Source organism: Salvelinus fontinalis, chromosome 19 (genome assembly GCF_029448725.1).
Source record: "Salvelinus fontinalis isolate EN_2023a chromosome 19, ASM2944872v1, whole genome shotgun sequence".
Classification (NCBI taxonomy): Eukaryota; Metazoa; Chordata; class Actinopteri; order Salmoniformes; family Salmonidae; genus Salvelinus; species Salvelinus fontinalis.
In genome coordinates, this window is record NC_074683.1 from 11,357,921 (window position 1) to 11,378,412 (window position 20,492).

A 20,492-nucleotide genomic window follows, 5' to 3' on the forward strand; every position below is an offset into this window, starting at 1 on the left:
GTAAAATAGTTGCATGTTGGATTTATATTTTTGTTGAGTCTAATTAAGCAATACGGCCCAAGGGGTGTATTATATGGCCAATATACAACGACTAAGGGCTGTTCTTAGGGACAGCGCAACGCAAAGTGCATGGATCAGCCCTTAGCCGTGGTATATTGGCCATATACCACAAACCCCAGAGGTGCCGTATTGCTATTATAAACTGGTTACCAACATAATTAGAGCAGTAAAAAGTACCTTGTCATACCCGTGGTAAACAGTCTGATATACCACTGGTGTCAGTCAATCAGCATTCAGGGCTCAAATCACCCAGTTTATAATCACGTATAGTACTCTGCTGTTATTGATCCGTAGCTGTTTCGCTTCCCCAGGAACTGCCAAATACTCTTCGTTTCAGAAAGTATGACAATACCGATTAGATCGTCAATATTCAAGAATAAAATGATTTTAAGAGTGCAACAATTGTATTGTCAGCCCACTTTTGGCACAAAGAGCAGACTATTTGTTCTATATACAGTGCCTTCGGAAAGCATTCAGACCCCTTGACTTTTTCCACATTTTGTTGAGTTGCAGCCTTTATTCTAAAATTGATTAAAATGTTTTTTTCCCTCATCAATCTACACACAATACCCCATACTGACAAAGCAAAAACAGGTTTTTATACATTTTTGCTCATTTATAAAAAAAACTAAACAGAAATGTCAGACCTTTTACTCAGGACTTTGTTGAAGCACCTTTGGCAGCAATTACAGCCTCAAGTCTTCCTGGGTATGACGCTACAAGCTTGGCACACCTGTATTTGGGGAGTTTCTCCCATTCTTCTCTGCAGATCCTCTCAAGCTCTGTCAGGTTGGATAGGGAGCGTTGCTGCACAGATATTTTCAGGTCTCCCCAGAGATGTTCATGTCCGGGCTCTGGTTGGGCCACTCAAGGACATTCAGAGGCTTGTCCCGAAGCCACTCCTGCGTTGTTTTGGCTGCCCCAGTCTGAGGTCCTGAGCGCTCTGGAGTAGGTTTTCATCAAAGATCTCTCTGTACTTTGCCCAGTTAATCTTTCCTTTGATCCTGACTAGTCTCCCAGTCCCTGCCGGTGAAAAACATCCCCACAGCATGATGCTGCCACCACCATGTTTCACTGTAAGGATGGTGCCAGGTTTCCTCCAGACGTGACGCTTGGCATTCAGGCAAAAGAGATTCATTTTGGTTTCATCAGATCAGAGCATCTTGTTTCTCATGGTACGAGAGTCTTTAGGTGCCTTTTTGGCAAACTCCAAGCGGGCGTCATGTGCCTTTTACTAATGAGTAGCTTCCGTCTGGCCACTCGACCATAAAGGTCTGATAGGTGGAGTGCTGCAGAGATGGTTGTACTTCTGGAAGGTTTTCCTATCTCTACAGAGGAACTCTGTCAGAGTGATCATCAAGTTCTTGGTCACCTCTCTGATCAATGCCCTTCTCCCCCGATTGCTCAGTTTGGCTGGGTCGTCAGCTCTAGGAAGAGTCTTGGTGGTTCCAAACTTCTTCATTTAAGAATGATGGAGGCCACTGTGTTCTTGGTGATCTTCAATGCTGCAGAAATTTTCTGGAACCCTTCCCTAGATCTGTGCCTCGACACAATCCTGTCTCGGAGCTCTGCAGACAATTCCTTCGACCTCATGGCTTGGTTTTTCCTCTAACATGCACTGTCAATTGTGGGATCTTAAATAAGCTGTCAAGCCTGCTCTCGCTCTCCCTCTCTGGCACCCAAAGGTGCCAAGCTGCCCAGCACTACGCACTCCTGCCACCATCGTTACGCACACCTGTTACCTCGTTACGCACATCTGTTACCTCGTCACGCACATCAGCGTGTTTTATTACCTCCTCTATATCTGTCTGTTCCCCAGCTCTGTTCCCCGCTTCAGCATTACTTGCCGTATGTCGTTGTGTTACCTGGTTCTGACGCTGTTCTTGTCCTGTTCCATGTCCGTGCAAAATTAAATGTTGACTCTGCGTGCCTGCTTCTCTACTCCAGCGTCGGTTCTTACAATAGACAGGTGTGTGTCTCTCCAAATCATGTCTAATCAATTTAATTTACCACAGGTGGACTCCAATCAGGTTGGAGAAACATCTCAAGGATGATCAATGGAAACAGGATGCACCTGAGCTCAAATTTGAGTCTCATAGCAAAGGGTCTGAATACGTATGTAAAAAGGTATTCCTGTTTTTTCTTTTTAATTCATTTGCAAACCTGTTTTCGCATTAAAGAGTATTGTGTGTAAATTGCTGAGGATTTGTTTTATTTAAAAAAAATCCATTTTACAATAAGGCTGTAATGCAACAGAATGTGAGAAAAAAATCAAGGGGTCTGAATACTTTCCGAAGGCACTGTATCTCAATACCACTCCTACTGTATATCTCAAGTTCTATTGCACATTATCATCCCTGATGTTCCTCAATGTTGTGGTGGTTATTTATATATTAGCCTATTACCTCAACTTACTAATTAGTTGTCAGTTAAGGGGCATTATAGCCATTATGGAAAAATATTCAAGAGGTCTCAGGGGAGCACTTTCATTATGGTAGAACATACTAATGAAACATTCGTATCCTGTTAATTCCCCTTAGAACAGAGTCAACGGTGAAGGTCAAAGAGGAATGAAAAAAGGGTGGGGATTTGTGAGTGAAGCACTGTGATATGTATTTCCTCCCTGGACTTTGGAGATCTGATCTGAAGCATGCAATTCCCCCTTCCTTCCTTTACTCTGAAAATACGTCCCAAATGGCACACTATTCCCTACATAATGGGCCTTGTCCAAAAGTATTGCACTCTATATAGTCCAAACCCCCAAATTTGGGCCGTCGGGTTCACTTGGGACAACGATGTCTCAGTGATGTCCCTAGAGTTGGGAAATGTGTGATAGCAGTGCAACAATGGGAGCTTTCTATGTGTTATCACTTTCTTTCATACCTCCATCCCATACATTTTTCCCACAGGGATTTCTCCCTATGACAAACAATGTCAGTACACAACAAGTTATTGCTCACGTATACCCTTTAATCATATCATTGGACAGCTTTGATTCACAGCTATCCAACGTTTTTGGAATGTTCAGGTCAACAGAACGTTGACCTTTGACCTCCAGGGTACATGTCAGAATTACCTGTTACATTGCTTAAACAATGAAACGGATATATTTTAATATTTGTGAGATAAGTGGTTCTGAAAGGTCATGAAATTACTTTTTCAAATGATCTATAATTTACACCATGGCAATGTTGAATACTCATATCTGATTGGCTTGGGCATGCTAGAGAGTGCATTATTTCCCTATAACGCACGGCATATCCGCACGTTAGAATTCAATGGCTATAGTTCATTCTTACTATGTTTGAGATGATTTTGAGAGTAAAAGTCGAATTGAAAACATTGGCATTGTTGAATTAGATTTTCATAAAAGCAAGCTAGGACAGATGGTTGGGTTAGCTACACTAGCAAGTCTGTTTGGTTACCAAGGCCAGCGTTTCCCAAAGTTGGTCCCCCAACTCATCATCAAGCTTTAATAATTTTAATCACTGTGTAGTGCTAGGGCAAACTCGGTCCTGGGGAAACCCTGACCAAGGCAACTACTGTAGCTACAGTTGAAGTCGGAAGTTTACATACACCTTAGCCAAATACATTTAAACTCAGCTTTTCACAATTCCTGACATTTAATCCTAATAAACATTCCCTGTCTTAGGTCAGTTAGAATCACCACTTTATTTTAAGAATGTGAAATGTCAGAATAATAGTAGAGAGAATGATTTATTTCAGCTTTTATTTCTTTCATCACATTCCCAGTGGGTCAGAAATGTACATGCACTCAATTAGTATTTGGTAGCATTGCCTTTAAATTGTTTAACTTGGGTCAAATTTTTCTGGTAGCCTTCCACAAGCTTCCCACAATAAGTTGGGTGAATTTTGGCCCATTCCTCCTGACAGAGCTGGTGTAACTGAGTCAGGTTGGTAGGCCTCCTTGCTCGCACACTCTTTTTCAGTTCTGCCCACAAATTGTCTACAGGATTGAGGTCAGGGCTTTGTGATGGCCACTCCAATGTCTTGACTTTGTTGTCCTTAAGCCATTTTGCCACAACTTTGGAAGTATGCTTGGAAGTATGCTTGGGGTCATTGTCCATTTGGAAGACCCATTTGCGACCAAGCTTTAACTTGGTAACTAATGTCTTAAGATGTTGCTTCAATATATCCACCTAACTTTCCTCCCTTGTGATGCCATCTTTTTCGTGAAGTGCACCAGTCCCTCCTGCAGAAAAGCCTCCCACAACATGATGCTGCCACCCCCGTGCTTCAAGGTTGGGATGGTGTTCTTCGGCTTGCAAGCCTCCCCCTTTGTCCTCCAAACATAACGATGGTCATTATGGCCAAACAGTTAAATTTTTGTTCCATCATACCAGAAGATATTTCTCCAAAAAGTACGATCTTTGTCCCCATGTGCAGTTGCAAACCGTAGTCTGGCTTTTTTATGCAGGTTTTGGAGCAGTGGCTTCTTCCTTGCTGAGCGGCCTTTCAAGTTATGTCGATATTGGACTCGTTTGACTGTGGGTTTAGATATTTTTGTACCTGTTTCCTCCAGCATCTTCACAAGGTCGAGTTGCACTTTTCGCACCAAAGTACGTTCATCTCTAGGAGACAGAACGCATCTCCTTCCTGAGCTGCGTGGTCCCATGGTGTTTATCCTTGCATACTATTGTTTGTACAGATGAACATGGTAACTTCGGGTGTTTGAAAATTGCTCCCAAGGATGAACCAGACTTGTGGAGGTCTACAATTTTTATTCTGAGGTCTTGGCTGATTTCTTTTGATTTTCCCATGATGTCAAGCAAAGAGGCACTGGGTTCGAAGGTAGGCCTTGAAATACATCCACAGGTGCACCTCCAATTGACTCAAATGATTGCAATTAGCCTATCACAAGCTTCTAAAGCCATGACATCATTTTCTGGAATTTTCCAAGCTGTTTACATATACTAAGTTGACTGTGCCTTTAAACTTCTGACCCACTGGAATTGTGATACTGTGAATTAATCTGTCTGTAAACAATTGTTGGAAAAATGACTTGTGTCATGCACGAAGGAGATGTCCTTACCAACTTGCCAAAACTATAGTTTGTTAACAAGAAATTTGTGGAGTGGTTGAAAAACGAGTTTTAATGACTCCAACCTAAGTGTATGTAAACTTCCGACTTCAACTGTATGTAAGAATACTGTTCATTGACTAGAGCTCAGCATTCAAGATCATCATCTGATGATTTATCACCCCAGTGTTAATCTGCTAAATTGTAATTATTCGCTCCTATGGCCTATTTATTGCCTACCTCCTCATGCCTTTTGCACACATTGTATATAGTATATATATATCTCTTTTTTTTCTTTTTTCCCCCTACTATGTTATTGACTTGTTTATTGTTTACTCCATGTGTAACTCTGTGTTGTTGTCTGTTCACACTGCTATGCTTTATCTTGGCCAGGTCGCAGTTGCAAATGAGAACTTGTTCTCAACTAGCCTACCTGGTTAAATAAAGGTGAAATAAAAAATAATTGTACCCTCCACGCTCATCACTAAGCTTGAGGCTCTGGGTCTCAACCCCTTCCTATGCAATTGGGTCCTGGACTTCCTGACGGGCTGCCCCCAGGTGGTGAACTTAGGAAACACCATCTTCACTTCGCTGATCCTCAACACTGGGGCCCCACAAGGGTGTGTGCTCAGCCCCCTCCTGTTCTCCCTGTTCACACATGACTGAGTGGCCATGAACCCCTCCAACTCAATCGTCAAGTACAACAGTAGTAGGCTTGATTACAATCAACGACGAGACAGCCTACAGGGAGGAGGTGAGGGCACTCAGAGTGTGCCCTCACAACCTCTCGGTCAATGTCAACAAAACAAAGGAGATGATCAACCTCTCAGTCAACGTCAACAAATCAAATCAAAGGAGACGATTGTGGACTTCAGGAAACAGCTAAGGGAACATCCCCCTTTGACATCGATGGGACAGCAGTGGAGAAGGTGGAAAGTTTTAAGTTCCTCGGCGTACACATCACGGACAAACTGAAATGGTCCACCCACACAGACAGTGTGGTGAAGAAGATGCAACAGCGCCTCTTCAACCTCAGGAGGCTGAAGAAATGTGGCTTGTCACCTAAAACCCTCATAAAATTTTACAAATGCACCGCCCTCAACCGCAAGGCTCTCCAAAGGGTGGTGTGGTCTGCACAACACATCACCGGGGGGCATCACAAACACAGAGAGGCTGCTGCCTACGTACAGACTTGAAATCATTGGCCACTTTAATAATGGATCACTAGTCACTTTAATAATGTTTACATATCTTGCATTACTCATCCCATATGTATATACTGTATTTTATACCATCTATTGCATCTTACTTATGCCGCTCTGTCATTGCTCATCCATATATTTATATGTATATATTCTTATTCCATTCCTTTACTTAGATTTGTGTGTATTAGGTAGTTGTTGTGGAATTGTTCGATTACATGTTCGATATTGCTGCACTGTCGGAACTAGAAGCACAAGCATTTCGCTACACTCGCAATAACATCTGCCAACCATATGTATGTGACCAATACAATTTGATTTGAGACACGCCATAAGTGAAATGTACTAGCAGAATGACAAAATGAGAGGTGGCAAATCAAGCACTGGGAGACAAAATCAGATGACATTTCTCTGCACCTGAAGGTTGAGTGGTTTGTCAACATCATGTCTCCACACAACCTGCTGGTCTGGCACACAGGGACATTTTCTGTCTGGAAAGATTAGGCCATGTACAGAAATATATACATATCAATGCTCGTGAATATCTTGGCATAACTTGTGATTTATTCAAGGTACTGTAAAACCTTGTTCAAGTAACTAGTCTACCTTTAGAAATGATTTATTTACTTTATTTGAATATATTAATTCCTTCATTAACTAAAGTACTGTCAAAGGTTATTTTCATTATTATTTCCACTTTTTTCCCCACTCAACATAACAGATGTCCATTTACACCAGTGCAACGTTTGCATCTGGTATTCTACATCAGGGGGGGACAGAGATAAATCCTCCCACTATGGTGCATGCCCTTCTAAAACTCAAAAGTGCAAACTTTGTACTAGTTTAAATGCTTAGTAAATCAGGCCTAATGTTTTCTATATATAGCAATATAGGGAATCATACCACAGGCTTTAACAAACCTCTCTCACAGGAAAAGGGATTCTAGTAGTGGTCCTCTTCATGGCACTTGTGTTCTGAATGATCAAGATCAAGAATTTCACACCTGACAGTAATGCCACCGTATCCATAGAGGTCCTACCTGGATTGCATACTTTTTTTTAGCAATAGTGGCAAATATGCAAAAAGGTGTCAAATGGGCACAGAAAATTAAATACAATGTTTGAAATTCCGCTCGATAATTTATGCAAATGTGGGGCCAGGCCACTCTCAAAAGATCAGCAAGGGGCCGAGCCAAGTGTGTGACATTAGACATAATTCAGAACATGGGCCAATTGTCCAGCCAAGCAGATATACAGTACCAGGCACAGACAGTGCATCATGCAGATATCACTGGGGGTAGATATGCACCGTGACATTTGTGCTCCCTGTCATTTCCTGCCGCTGAATGGTAGCCCAAGTGACCACCGCTATTTCCATGCAAATCGCAGCCACAATGGTTTCTACATTTTAAATATCTTTGAAATTTAAACATACGGTCTCTTTCAAAGTATATGCGCGATACTGGTTAAAGAAACAACAGGCACGCATGTATTATCTTGTGTGGTCTAAAAGCAGGCTTGATACATTTCCACTAATGTATTCGGTGATTTGAAAACCCAAGCAAAAACAGCTCTCACGGCTGTCTCCACTGAAGAAAGAAAAGAGTACTTACTGTACAGTGTATCTTTGTTCAGTAGCTTTCATCATCATCACCCAGGGTTGTGTCCCAAATGGCATTCCCTATATAGCGCATTACTTAGTGCACTATTCCCCATACATATTGAACAAAAATATAAAACACAACATGTTGGTCCCATGTTTCATGAGCTGAAATAAAAGATCCCAGAAATGTTCCAAACGCACAAAAACATTATCTCAAATTTTGTGCACAAATTTGTTTACATCCCTGTTAGTGAGCATTTCTCCTTTGTCAAGATAATCCATCCACCTGACAGTGGCATATCAAGAAGCTGATTAAACAGCATGACCATTACACAGGGGCACCTTGTGCTGGGGACAATAAAAGGCCAATCTAAAATGTGCAGTTTTGAAACCCAACACAAAGCCACAGATGTCTCAAGTTTTAGGGAGCGTGCAACCCCCTCCAACGTCATTTTAGAGAACTTGGCAGTACATCCAACCGGCCTCTGCAGACCACGTGTAACCATGCCAACCCAGGACCTACACATCCGGCTTCTTCACCTGCGGGATCGTCTGAGACCAGCCATCCGGACAGCCGATGAAACTGAGTAATAAAGGCCGTTTGTGGGGGAAAAAATTATTCTGATTGGCTGGGCCTGGCTCCCCAGTGGGTGGACCTATGCCCTCCCAGGCCCACCCTGGGAGGGCATCATGTGAAATCCATAGTTTAGGGCATAATGCATTTATTTCAATTGACTGATTTCCTTATATGTACTGTAACTCAGTAAAATCATAGAAATTGTTTTATGTTGCATTTATATTTTTGTTCAGTACAGTTCATTACTGCTTACACATAGGGAATAGGGTGCCATTTGAGATGCAGCCCTACTGTATTCAGATGGAGAGTGCAAAACTGTTTTTCAAAATGTACAGTAGGGTCCAAAATGATTGACACCCTTGATTTAAGATGAGCAATAATGACAGTATAAAATAAATAATTCAAATACTGAGCTATATTGTACGCTACAAACAATGGGGAGATTATATTATTTAATACTAATACAATTGCTCAGAGAAAGATTTTACTTAACAAGTAATACTTTTTTTTATCAAAAAGATATTATTTAACATGTACTGTAATACTTTTTTTATCAAAAAGATATTATTTAACATTTACTGTAATACTTTTTTTTCTCAAAAAGGTAGGGGTCAAAATAAGACACCCATAAAGATTCCTATAAATAAATAGTCAAAAGTTTAGTATTTGGTCCCATATTCCTAGCACGCAATAACATCAAGCTTGTGACTCTACAAACTTGCATGCATTTGCAGTCCGTTTTGGTTAGATTTCAGATTATTTTGTGCCCAATAGAAATGAATGGTAAATAATGTACTGTGTCATTTTGGAGTCACTTTTATTGCAAATAAGAATATGTTTCTATACACGTCTACATTAATGTGGATGCTATCATGATTACGGATAATCCTGAATGAATTGTTAATAATGATGAGTGAGAAAGTTAGCGAGGGTCAAAAATCATACCCCCAAGACATGCTAACATCCCCTGTTATTGGTAATGGTGAGAAGTTAGCATGACTTGGGGGTATAATCTTTTACACTCTATCTTTCTCACGCATCATTATTCATGATTCATTCAGGATTATCCGTAATCATGGTAGCATCCACATTAATGTGTTTTAGAATTCTATTAGTATAAAATAATAGAATTTCCCTGTTCTTTTTAGCGTACAATATAGCTCTGTATTTGATTTATTTATTTTATACACTCATTACTGCTCATCTTTATCAAGGATGTAAATAATTTCGGACCCCACTGTATAGAGAATAACAAATGTATTTTCAGCCCAATATTGTGTGAGGTGTGGAAATGGCTACTCATGGTTCATTACTTAATAGTAATAGACCATTGGAGCACACTTTACATGTAAATTAGGAAAAGTCAGCCATATTGACTGAGTTCGACCAACAACTCTGTTTCTACAAATAGAAATGTTGCTCTAGACTAAAATCAAACTCGAACCTGGCTCTGGCAGCATCAACAAATGCAGCAGAGACCCGGACCAAAACACAGCAACCAGATAATTAGTCACACTAGGCTTAAGGCCTGGGAAGCAATCTGACTGAAGGATATATCGATCCATGGAAGGGGGAGGGCCAGTTGGGGGTTATTATCAATCTTGTTGAACCAAGTCCTTCAGCCTGTGATGAAACGTGTGTGTACACACAAGCACGCACGCACACGCATTAACACAACCAACAGCTTGGTGTACTACTTCTCAAAAGGAGACAAATGTATGAGTAGATGACACCCAGGGGTTAGAAGGGGGTTAACTTCACCGGAGCATTAGAAACCTTTATCGTGGAGTTACAAGCCATCCCTAAGCTCTAGCTTCTCCCCATATACAGCCGTGCTCCAAACCGAGCAGTGGTAAGATGTTTTAAATCTGCTCAGAAATGATAAAAAAGACAAATCCTTTAAGAAAATAAACTGTTTGGTTTTGTATTATACAGTAGCTGGTCACAGGATGGATTCATCTGATTAGATGTTGATGATGCGTATCGAGTAAAGCAGCCGACCAATTTGACTAATTCATCTCCAGCGTGGAGGAGGACAGTGTTTGTTGGACAGGGCCCGGAATAGGTTACACCTACAGTACTGTTTGCGTATCCCCCATCAGAGAGCAGCCTGATACGGGATAAACTGAAGTATTTCTTTGTAAGGATCCAACCCTTTTTTTTAATTTTCACCTAAAATGACATACCCAAATCTAACTGCCTGTAGCTCAGGACCTGAAGCAAGGATATGCATATTCTTGATACCATTTGAAAGGAAACACTTTGAAGTTTGTGGAAATGTGAAATTAATGACTGAGAATATAACACATTAGATCTGCTAAAAGATAATACCATCATCTTTGATAAAGGTTAAATATATATATCATCCCGTAGAAGTTAAATATATATATATATTTTGAAACTTTTACCCCTTTTTCTCCAGAAATTTCATGGGATCCAATTGGTAGTTACAGTCTTGTCTCATCGCTGCAACTCCCGTATGGACTAGGGAGAGGTGAAGGTCGAGAGCCATGCGTCCTCCGAAACACGACCCAACCAAGCCGCACTGCTTCTTGACACAATGCCCGCTTAACCCGGAAGCCAGCGACACCAATGTGTCAGAGGAAACACCGTACACCTGGTGACCATGTCAGCGTGCAAGCGTCCGGCCCACCACAGGAGTCGCTAGAGCGCGATGGAACAAGGACATCCCTGCCGGCCAAACCCTCCCCTAACCCGAACGACGCTGGGCCAATTGTGTGCCGCCCCATGGGTCTCTCGGTCGCGCCCGGCTGCGACAGAGCCTGGACTCGAACCAAGATCTCTAGTGGCACAGCTAGCAACTGCAAATTTGTGGTCTCCCTAGCTGCTCATATCCTAACTAAAGATGGCTCTAAATTCAGATTGAGTCTGTACATCAGATGTGGAGTAGCATGGTAAGTTGCAGAGAGTCCCATAGCAGTGGAACTGGATAGCTAATTGACAGGTTGTTTCAGATGAAGCTCCAGAAAGGCGGTCACTTTCACGGTCCCCAGTCCTCTGTCAGGGTGCTGGACGGATGGGGGGGGGGGGGGGGCAGACGCTAAACCCACTGAGGGACCTGATGTCATGCTCATGTGCAGCACTCACTCCAAGACAAGGGAGACATGCCACACCGGGAGAGAGTGGGTGCCAGCCCACTTGTTGACAGTGTCAACAAAGAGCACCGGTTCATGGCAAATCATTTCACAGGACGACACAAAGAAGTCAGATATAAAGAGTGCCTACTTTTGTTGTTGACTTGGGAGTTTTTGCGTAAAGGAAATTCACTAGAGCTTAGCAATAACAAGCTGTAGGTTAATACAACCTGGCTCAAAGCCGTATACTGTATGGACAAATCCCCAGATATCTAGTCAGGCAGTTGTCTGCCTTGGTAAGGATCAACAACAGCATCACCATACATGCTTGCCTAACCATTCTGCATACTATTGATTTCATTATCCTTGTTCCAACACTTCTGATTTGATTGAAATAGATGAGGTAGAGGAGATCAAGAACAGTTAACCATTCAGGATCACGTTGTTAAATATTCAATTATCTATTAAAACACACCAGCCTCTCAACAAGGACTTAACACGCAGAGGGGCCAAAGACCTTTAATTGTGACTGCGTTAACCCATGTTACATAGATTGCTGCACATCATACCAACACCACTTAGTTAACCACATGAATATATGCAGAAGGGATATGTCCTTATTACGAGCTAAATCTGATAATCCAGCTGCAAACAGAGCCGACCGAGAGAGCAAACAAATCCAAAATATCCTCTTTAAAAATGCCAAAGGGCTCTCTGCACATGCTGGGGAGACAGATCTACACGATAGCACAACACAATGAAATAACAATTATCCTGGAGGTTAAAAAAAACTGTGAATAAAACATTTATTCATGGCATGTTGGGTCAGCACTATCTGGTGCTAAAATAATCAGAGTCAATATGATTTTTAATTATACCAAATGGTCTAAAATGCTAGTCAAACAATGCTGACAATCTGCAAAGTTATTAGCCTAATGAAGGGAAACAAATCCTTCTGATATGTAATTATGTACGACCGCGTTCTAAAATAGATCAGCTATTTGTTTTCCTATTTGTTGACCAGTCAACACAGTCTTAAATTCAATATAAACACCAAGACCTACTAGGAAAACAGATTGTTGAATTGAATAGGGACTGGGAACGGCTAATGTTTCGTTACATCTGTAAAACGTAAAATATGACAACGCTAGTAGCTGCATTTTTCTTTGCATTTTCTTTTCAATGCAAAAAATACACCAATCAATCTTGTGAAAAACGACAACAGCTCGTTGATAGTCCACGTCTATCCAAGGTGTTTCTGACGATAGGCTTCCAACAGCTCTTTGATAGTCCACGTCTATCCAAGGTGTTTCTGACGATAGGCTTCCAACAGCTCTTTGATAGTCCACGTCTATCCAAGGTGTTTCTGACGATAGGCTTCCAACAGCTCTTTGATAGTCCACGTCTATCCAAGGTGTTTCTGACGATAGGCTTCCAACAGCTCTTTGATAGTCCACGTCTATCCAAGGTGTTTCTGACGATAGGCTTCCAACAGAGCTACCATGTTTGGATGACAAAGCTTCTTTTTCTTTGAAAATTCATTTCATTCTTAGGGACCAGAATGTACAATAAATTGCTGTGTATCACTATCTCGGTGGGGTCTTGAGTGCCTCAAGCGCAAATGCATGGTTTTGAATTCCTTTTTCCCTAGCAATTGTTGCATTTCAAATCACACGATTCAGACTCACAGTGTGTCACACCATGTCATTTTGAGAACACTGAAGTGTTCTGTGAGAGACCAGTTGAAAAATATCAAAATTAAATATCAGTTGCAAGGTAATAAGACAGACAGAATGTTTCTTTAGGGACAAATAATGAAATGACAAATGCCTTGGAATGACACTATTCATAAGACAATTTTCCCCAGAGCAGCATCTCAGTCATTACCTAAACAAAACATCTGGAAACCTCTGAATGATCCATTGAAACTCACAACCCTGTGCGTAAGGCCTTCCCGATATATGCAAATCACTGAGGAAAAATAATAAAAAGTAAACAGAGAGAGAGGGAGAGTGTTTAATTGCATCTTGCCTGTAATAACAATGCTTCTAGTGAGTTAGTTTAATATTCAGCCTTAGCTACATACTGTGGCGCACACTTCTGTTGCTCCACGTTCCTCAGAGGCACGCACACATGAAAAGAGGAGTAAATGCAGTGTGAGAGAGACTGTGGATGGGTTTAACATCCGTTAGCTAGCTAGCGCACATCCATCCCATCCTTTCCCTGCCTGCCCTTACCCAGAGCTCCCAACCCAGGAAGGCTGGCTCCTCACACAGACACTCCCTCCCAGTTGTGCTGCCCTTGGGGGTGGAGTAAATGACTTGTCATGCGTGGAGGCAGTAGGAAGCCTGTAACACATCTAACTGACAGCCCCCGAAATGCAGATCCCAAAGCTGACAGAGAGAAAACAGCAACTTAAGGAACTTTCTACGGGATCTTAATCTGTGCTGACGTCACTCCCCGTCCCGGGGAACTAGCGAGGTTTCAACAGCTGACACAGGACAGCCCCGTTCCTGGATGTCACAATCTTCCCCTAATTGATGTACTTAGAGAGGAGGGACTGTCAAAGTGTCATAGGACATTCTCATCAACTGGTGTAGCAATAGCTTGAACCCAAGCACTTTGCAAACTTTTGGAATCGCATCTCCAAAGCTGCCAGTATTTCGCCATCTTTACCCGTCATTTTATTCTTATTTTAGCATGATGGGAAAAAGAGAGAATTTTACGGGGATCTTACTATATGTCAGGGGCAATAACATGTCACTATGTGAGTGATTCTTTTGAAGATCAGAATTACTACATAGAAAACAAGCTGCCAATACATTGCAACAGTCACAGAAATATGGAAGGATACGTCATGATTCCCTTGGTCTGTAACATGGCAGATCAAAGGGTATTACTGTTTAATCACCATGAAAAGAGAGAATCCTTGGGTGTCAGGAAAGTGAGCATATCAATGTTCAACACACCCTATTAAGACTTGACACCAGTACTTCATCATCACTAAAGCCATTGCATATTCCTGTTCCTCCTGGATAGAGGGAAAACATCTATCTGCTATCAGGACTGTGGCTTTAATAAATAGTGCACAACAGACAGACAGACAGACAGACAGACAGACAGACAGACAGACAGACAGACAGACGACCTTACCTTCCTGTCCGGATGTGAGAGAAGCTTATGGAATTTCTTTTTTATTCCTTTTAGTCAATTTGGCTAATGCAAAAATCATGTATGTCTGTCTCTAAATATTTAATCTTAACAGCAGTGAGATTGAAATACAACGTTGGCGGAACATTACTCCTCCCCTCCTGAAAGGTTCAAGAGCTGAGAGAGCTAGGCAGCGGTTCTGCAATGCCAGAGAGAGGGAGTGAGGGGAAGAGAAGTTCGCTTTTAAAATATGCTCTTGCTGCCATGAACTCTCTCAGCTGCTGGCATCAGAGGTAGCACAAAACCACAGCTTGTATTTAAAAAGTAAACAGTCTTTTTTTCCCTTTAGGGGAGCCGGAGTTGTTCCATGTCGTTACATTCTCAAACACTAGGAAATCATGAGAGAACTGTTGCTGCCCTGTGCATGATGAAAGCTAACTGACACAGAGCTCGGAATCCTATTTTTATAAGCTTGTCCCAGTAAAAAGCACATGGCTCTTCAAGTAACACTAGAACAGAGAATTTAAATGACACTAATTACACTTGAAAGTATTTAGCTGACTTCAACCTTTTCTTTCAGGCCTCCAGGTGTTTTGGAAAAACACGACAAATGCTATGTCCCAAGGAATTGTGTTTTATATAATTCAGAATACATAAGATCATGTATACTCATTTTTGTAATGCCTTGTGTTTTCAGTATTTGAAATGTTTTAGTTTAGATGAACATCGAATGAAATTAAATTGTTTCTCAAAACAAGACACAAGCAAGTCGGCTAATTTGGGAAACTTTTCAATTTACCACAGAGAAGTCCTCGGCAGAGCAGTTCTGTCCACTGAAGTTGCAGCTCTTCAGCATCTCATCCAGCTGATGTCCCGTCCGGTTGAAGATGTCCTGCATGTCGGGCGCAGGATAGTCCAAATCAGTGGGCTTGTGGCCATCCCGGTTTTTTGGAGGTAAACCTGTGAGGTTAGCCAGGTGGTAGATGTCGGCATCGGTGAGAGCAGAGAAACGAAAACGGTTGATGTTGCAGATGGTCACAGCAGGAAAGATCATCTCAGGGCTTGCTTCCTCATTCAAAGCCGTGACGTGAGGGTGCTCCAGGTAAGAGATGGCACACTTTGCTGCCTGGTACAAAAAGAGTGCCAGAGAAGCCAAAAGGGCAAGTGCCCAGAGGGTCTGCCGAATGCCCAGGCGCCCCGAGACAAAGATGTGGTTAATCCCGTGGAGAGAGCTGGAGTTGGCGAAGCCAACCAGGTCCTTAGCTGGAGGTGTGCAGCTCTCCTCAATCAGGCTCTCCTTGTTCCCATCCTGTTTGCCTTTCTGCTTCTCATCCTCCTCTGCAAATTTGATTTTGCAAACAAATTCGATCGGCATGTGGGCAGCCAGGTCTGCGTTTGGGGTTGTTTTGATGACAGCTATCAGCCCTGATCCACTTGTCCTGTCTTCCCTGGCCGTTGATCTCAGAACAGATTATAACTACACAAAGAAGAAAAAAAAGGCACGAGAGAGTTGCTGTTGCTGCTGCTTCTGCTGTTAGTGCTGCTGCTACTGACTGCCACTGCTCATAGTGACTAGTGCTGCTGTGTAGCTGCTGCTCGGGATGCTTGTCTCAGTACTTGATCAGCTGGCAGAGTCTTGCTTATCAGCAGTAATACTGCTGTCAGAAAACACCCTTTCAGACCCATAGATGAAAATGCAGCGCTTTGTGTCGAGCTAAGAGGCATGGGGCTACTTAATGATTCATGAGAAGGCAGCATTGTGATTATTTCCTCTTCACTGGCGCGAGCCGCAACTTCCCCCGTCGTACGTCCCTGATCTTCCCATAGCCTGCTCCTGCTTTATCCACTTGTTTGTAACGCTGTTTTACTCCTTGACCGTAATAAGTTGGTGTCAAAGGTTGTTCTACCAAACATCCGGTGCTTGATGTGAATTTCAGTGGGTCACTGGTTTTTAATGCCACCCCCCCTCGGGTCCCCAGAGAATGCCTAATTTGAAAAATAATGAGGAATGAGATAAGTAGAAACGAGCAGCAGGTAACTCCTAGCAATCAATCTTCTCTTTGGAACAAAAAAAAGTGAAAGACTATCGATCTGGCTGAAGCATCTGTCAGAGATTAAGTAAGGCAGTACAACGGTCCTTTCTTATCAGGAATTAATGGTAGCGTCACAGGCTCCAGCACGAATTTGAATTAGTGGATGCCTTCTTATCTGGGACCAAGATGACGCTGGAGATGTTGAAATAAAGTATCGATCTACCCCCCCCCCCCCCCATGCTGTTAATAGCCCTTTTCCAGATTGCCAAACTAAATTATGTAAATAGGGGGCACAAAATTGGGGAATTGTTATTCCCCTTTAAATGGGATTACTCATGCTGGTCACATCACACGGCTGGAACCTTTAAAGAAAAGGCATATTTAAAAGGTGAATTGAACCGCTTTAAACACTTGTACCAGGTCCCCTCAACTGGAGATGGTGACAGCGTAGAGAAAACGGAATTATTACAGATTGAACAAGGAACTACGGGGACAAGCTTTTTAAAAGACATTTTTGCTCATCCTCCACTGTCTTAGTTACTCACTACATAGACTGGGGGAGTAAGTCATTCTGTGAAATAGCAGGAAAGTTTTTTTTGGGCAGTGTAACCAATTAGCATGAAATCTTGCTAAATTATAGAAATAATGAATGATCACAGATTGAGATATGGATTGCAAAGACAACAATATATCCTTAGTTTGTGGAAGCCAAGGAAATTCCTATGCACAGTGAGAACTGACAAGGTGCCCCCAAGTAACTATTGAAGCCCTAACCTTGACTCCTCACTGTATATTTCTCCTTTGATCATTGTCATGGTAGTCACTCCTACAAGCGGTTTTACTTTGTCAAACAAAGGACCCTTGATCGTAATTCCTTATAGATACATTGAGATATCTAAGGAACATGGTTTAACCTTGCTTCTGGCAGTGAGGTCTGCTGGACATGAAGTCTTTTATATAGAGATACCCTGAGAATGGGGTTATTTACAGCAGCCACACGGAGGACTGGGCTGATCATCATCCTGGGGGAGGGGTACAGCCCTCAATCCGGCCTACAAAAAAATATAGAAGACACATTATGGCAAATGGAATAATTTCACATATTGGAGATCATTATATTTTCCTTCAGCCAAGACATGTAAAAAAATATATATCGCAGGGTAAAGTGAAAATCTTATGCTCTGAGCTCCAACAGTGCAGGTAAAAAAAAGATCTGTAATTAAAAAAGATATATATATTTAACCTTTATTTAACTAGGCAAGTCAGTTAAGAACAAATTCTTATTTACAATGATGGCCTGTATGAATGAGACAATAAAAACAATAATATATGCACATTTACAACTGTAGCAATGATAAATCTGGGGTAAGGGTAAGTGGGGGTGAGGGCAGGGTAAGTGTCCGCTGGGGAATGTCCAATGTTTTTTTTATCACATTATTGAAATATTTTGAGATCTGTCACTTAAAATGTCAAGAAGGAGGAATGGGTACATCCAGCAGTACTGTAGCTCTAGTAGTTGTAGCTCTAGGTTGTTATAGGAACCAGTGAAAAGGAAAACCATGCTACTGATAACCTGTAAAAGGAACCAACTGCCACTCCCAGCAGTCTAGTAATTCCCTGCCATGTGTCGTACCTCAGTGAGGGATCTTTGTGCTTTTTGTCAGATCCTTCTTTATGTTGAGATGCAAACACTACGATCCTTTCAGCATCCATTGTTCATGCACAAATCACATATGGAATACAGAGTATTTTCTGATTGGTGTATTTGTAACACATACAAACATCACAACAATCCAAAGAAATGGTATTGTGACGATAGTAATGAATAATGTGGAAACTGCTTGGAGTAACCCTGGATTGTAAACTGTCATGGTCAAAACATATTGATACAGTATTTGAGATGGGGAGAAGTCTGTCCATTATAAAGCGCTGCTCTGCATTTCTAACAACACTATCAACAAGGCAGGTCCTACAGGCACCTGGACTACTGTTCAGTCGTGTGGGCAGGTGCCACAAAGAGGGACTTGGGAAAATTGCAGTTGGCTCAGAACAGGGCAGCACAGCTGGCCCTTAAAAGTACACAGAGAGCTAACATTAGTGACATGCATGTCAATCTCTCATGGCTCAAAGTGGAAGAGAAATTGACTTCCTCATTACTTGTTTTTGTAAGAGGTGTTGACAAGCTAACGGTATCGAGCTGTCTGTTTAAAATACTAGCACACAGCTCGGACACCCATGCAAACCCCACAAGACATGCCACCAGAGGTCTTTTCACAGTCCCCAAGTCCAGAACAGACTATGGGAGGCGCACAGTACTACATAGAGCCATGACTACAAGGAACTCTATTCCACATCAGGTAACTGACGCAAGCAGTAGAATCAGATGTAAAAAGCAGGTAAAATACACCTTATGGAACAGCGGGGACTGTGAAGCAACACAAACATAAGCACAGACACACATGATAACATACGCACTATGCACACGCGTACACATGGATTTTGCACTGTAGATATGTGGTAGTGGAGTATGGGCCTGAGGGTAAACACTTAGTGTGTTGTGAATTCTGTAATGAATGTATTGTAATGTTTTTAAAATTGTACAACTGCCTTAATTTTGCCGGACACCAGGAAGAGTAGCTGGTGCCTTGGCAGCAGCTAATGGGGATCCATAATAAATACAAGTAGGATTCAATAGACCTCCAATGAATTGTATCGGTGAGCCCTACCGACTGGTAAATATCATATCACAGGGTGTCCAATCAAAACATATTTTGACCAATGGGTAAAATAATATGTTAATTGTGTAGATACTCCTCTAAGAAAATCAATGAGCCAAACCTCATGTCTCTCCCATAATCTGTTTTACCCTTGTAGGAAGGCCAAGATTACTGTGACTAAATCAATAACATTAGTAAAAAAAAAAATCTGGAAGATAGCATTGCGTCAGCTAGGCTGGATTCTGTGCGAGAATTAAGGCAAACTGACAGGCTCACCATTGAACTTGTCATCTTCTTGAATCCGGAGGACATGAAAGAATATAGAGGTAAGATAGATATCGATTTTCGAGATAGTGATGACGAGTATTTTCATATTTTAGTATACATTTTTCATATTAATGCAAAATTCATGATATTTTTAGATTTCTCCGAAAAACAAGTGTATGTGAAATGTCACTGATCATTCCGCACACTATTTATTTTCAAAGTCTTTTACATTTAGCTGAATTTGTGTCATGTTAATTTAGTTTTTCGCGACCCCAGAAACCACTTTGCAGAAGACCACCACAAAAATCTTTAAAAGTCGCGGCAAGAAGCGGCACTCTGCGCTTATTATCGCCGGTATTAGGTTACGAAATTCATTTTTTTTTTATATCATGTTAATGATACGTTAGAGAAAGACCCCATTGAACAATTCAGAACATAAAGAATCATATTTGTATTGGTAAAATGTATTTTATAATGTAAGGAAGTGAAATTGTATCACCAAACCTGCCCAGAGTGGATGGACACCCTACATATTACATTTAATAGCCTTTCAAATGTCACTTCACTGGCTTAAGGCTATTCAACACCTTTTGAGCACACTATACACTAATTTTAATCAAAAGTCAGAATTGACTTTACCTTTGGTAAACCTTTAGGAACAGTAGGCCTAATTATTCCATTTCAGTTACTCAAATAACGCAGTGCAATGTGCAATTGTTTCGAAAATCATATTAAAGGATATGGTGAA

The 20,492-nt window shown here is 41.6% G+C and overlaps 1 protein-coding gene across 3 annotated transcripts in view; it reads right to left on the minus strand.

Annotated features, from left to right (window-relative positions):
• Positions 1–16,827, minus strand: part of LOC129816358 (acid-sensing ion channel 4-A) — a 154,594-nt gene extending 137,767 nt beyond the window's left edge. For 2 of the 3 annotated variants that reach the window (XM_055870760.1, XM_055870762.1), the window contains exon 1: positions 15,527–16,827. In XM_055870760.1, coding sequence (XP_055726735.1) covers positions 15,527–16,102 — 576 coding nt within the window. In that variant the 5' untranslated portion in view covers positions 16,103–16,827. The remainder of the gene's footprint in view (positions 1–15,526) is intronic. The other variant, XM_055870763.1, reaches the window with a different exon arrangement.
• Positions 16,828–20,492: the final 3,665 nt, after the last annotated feature.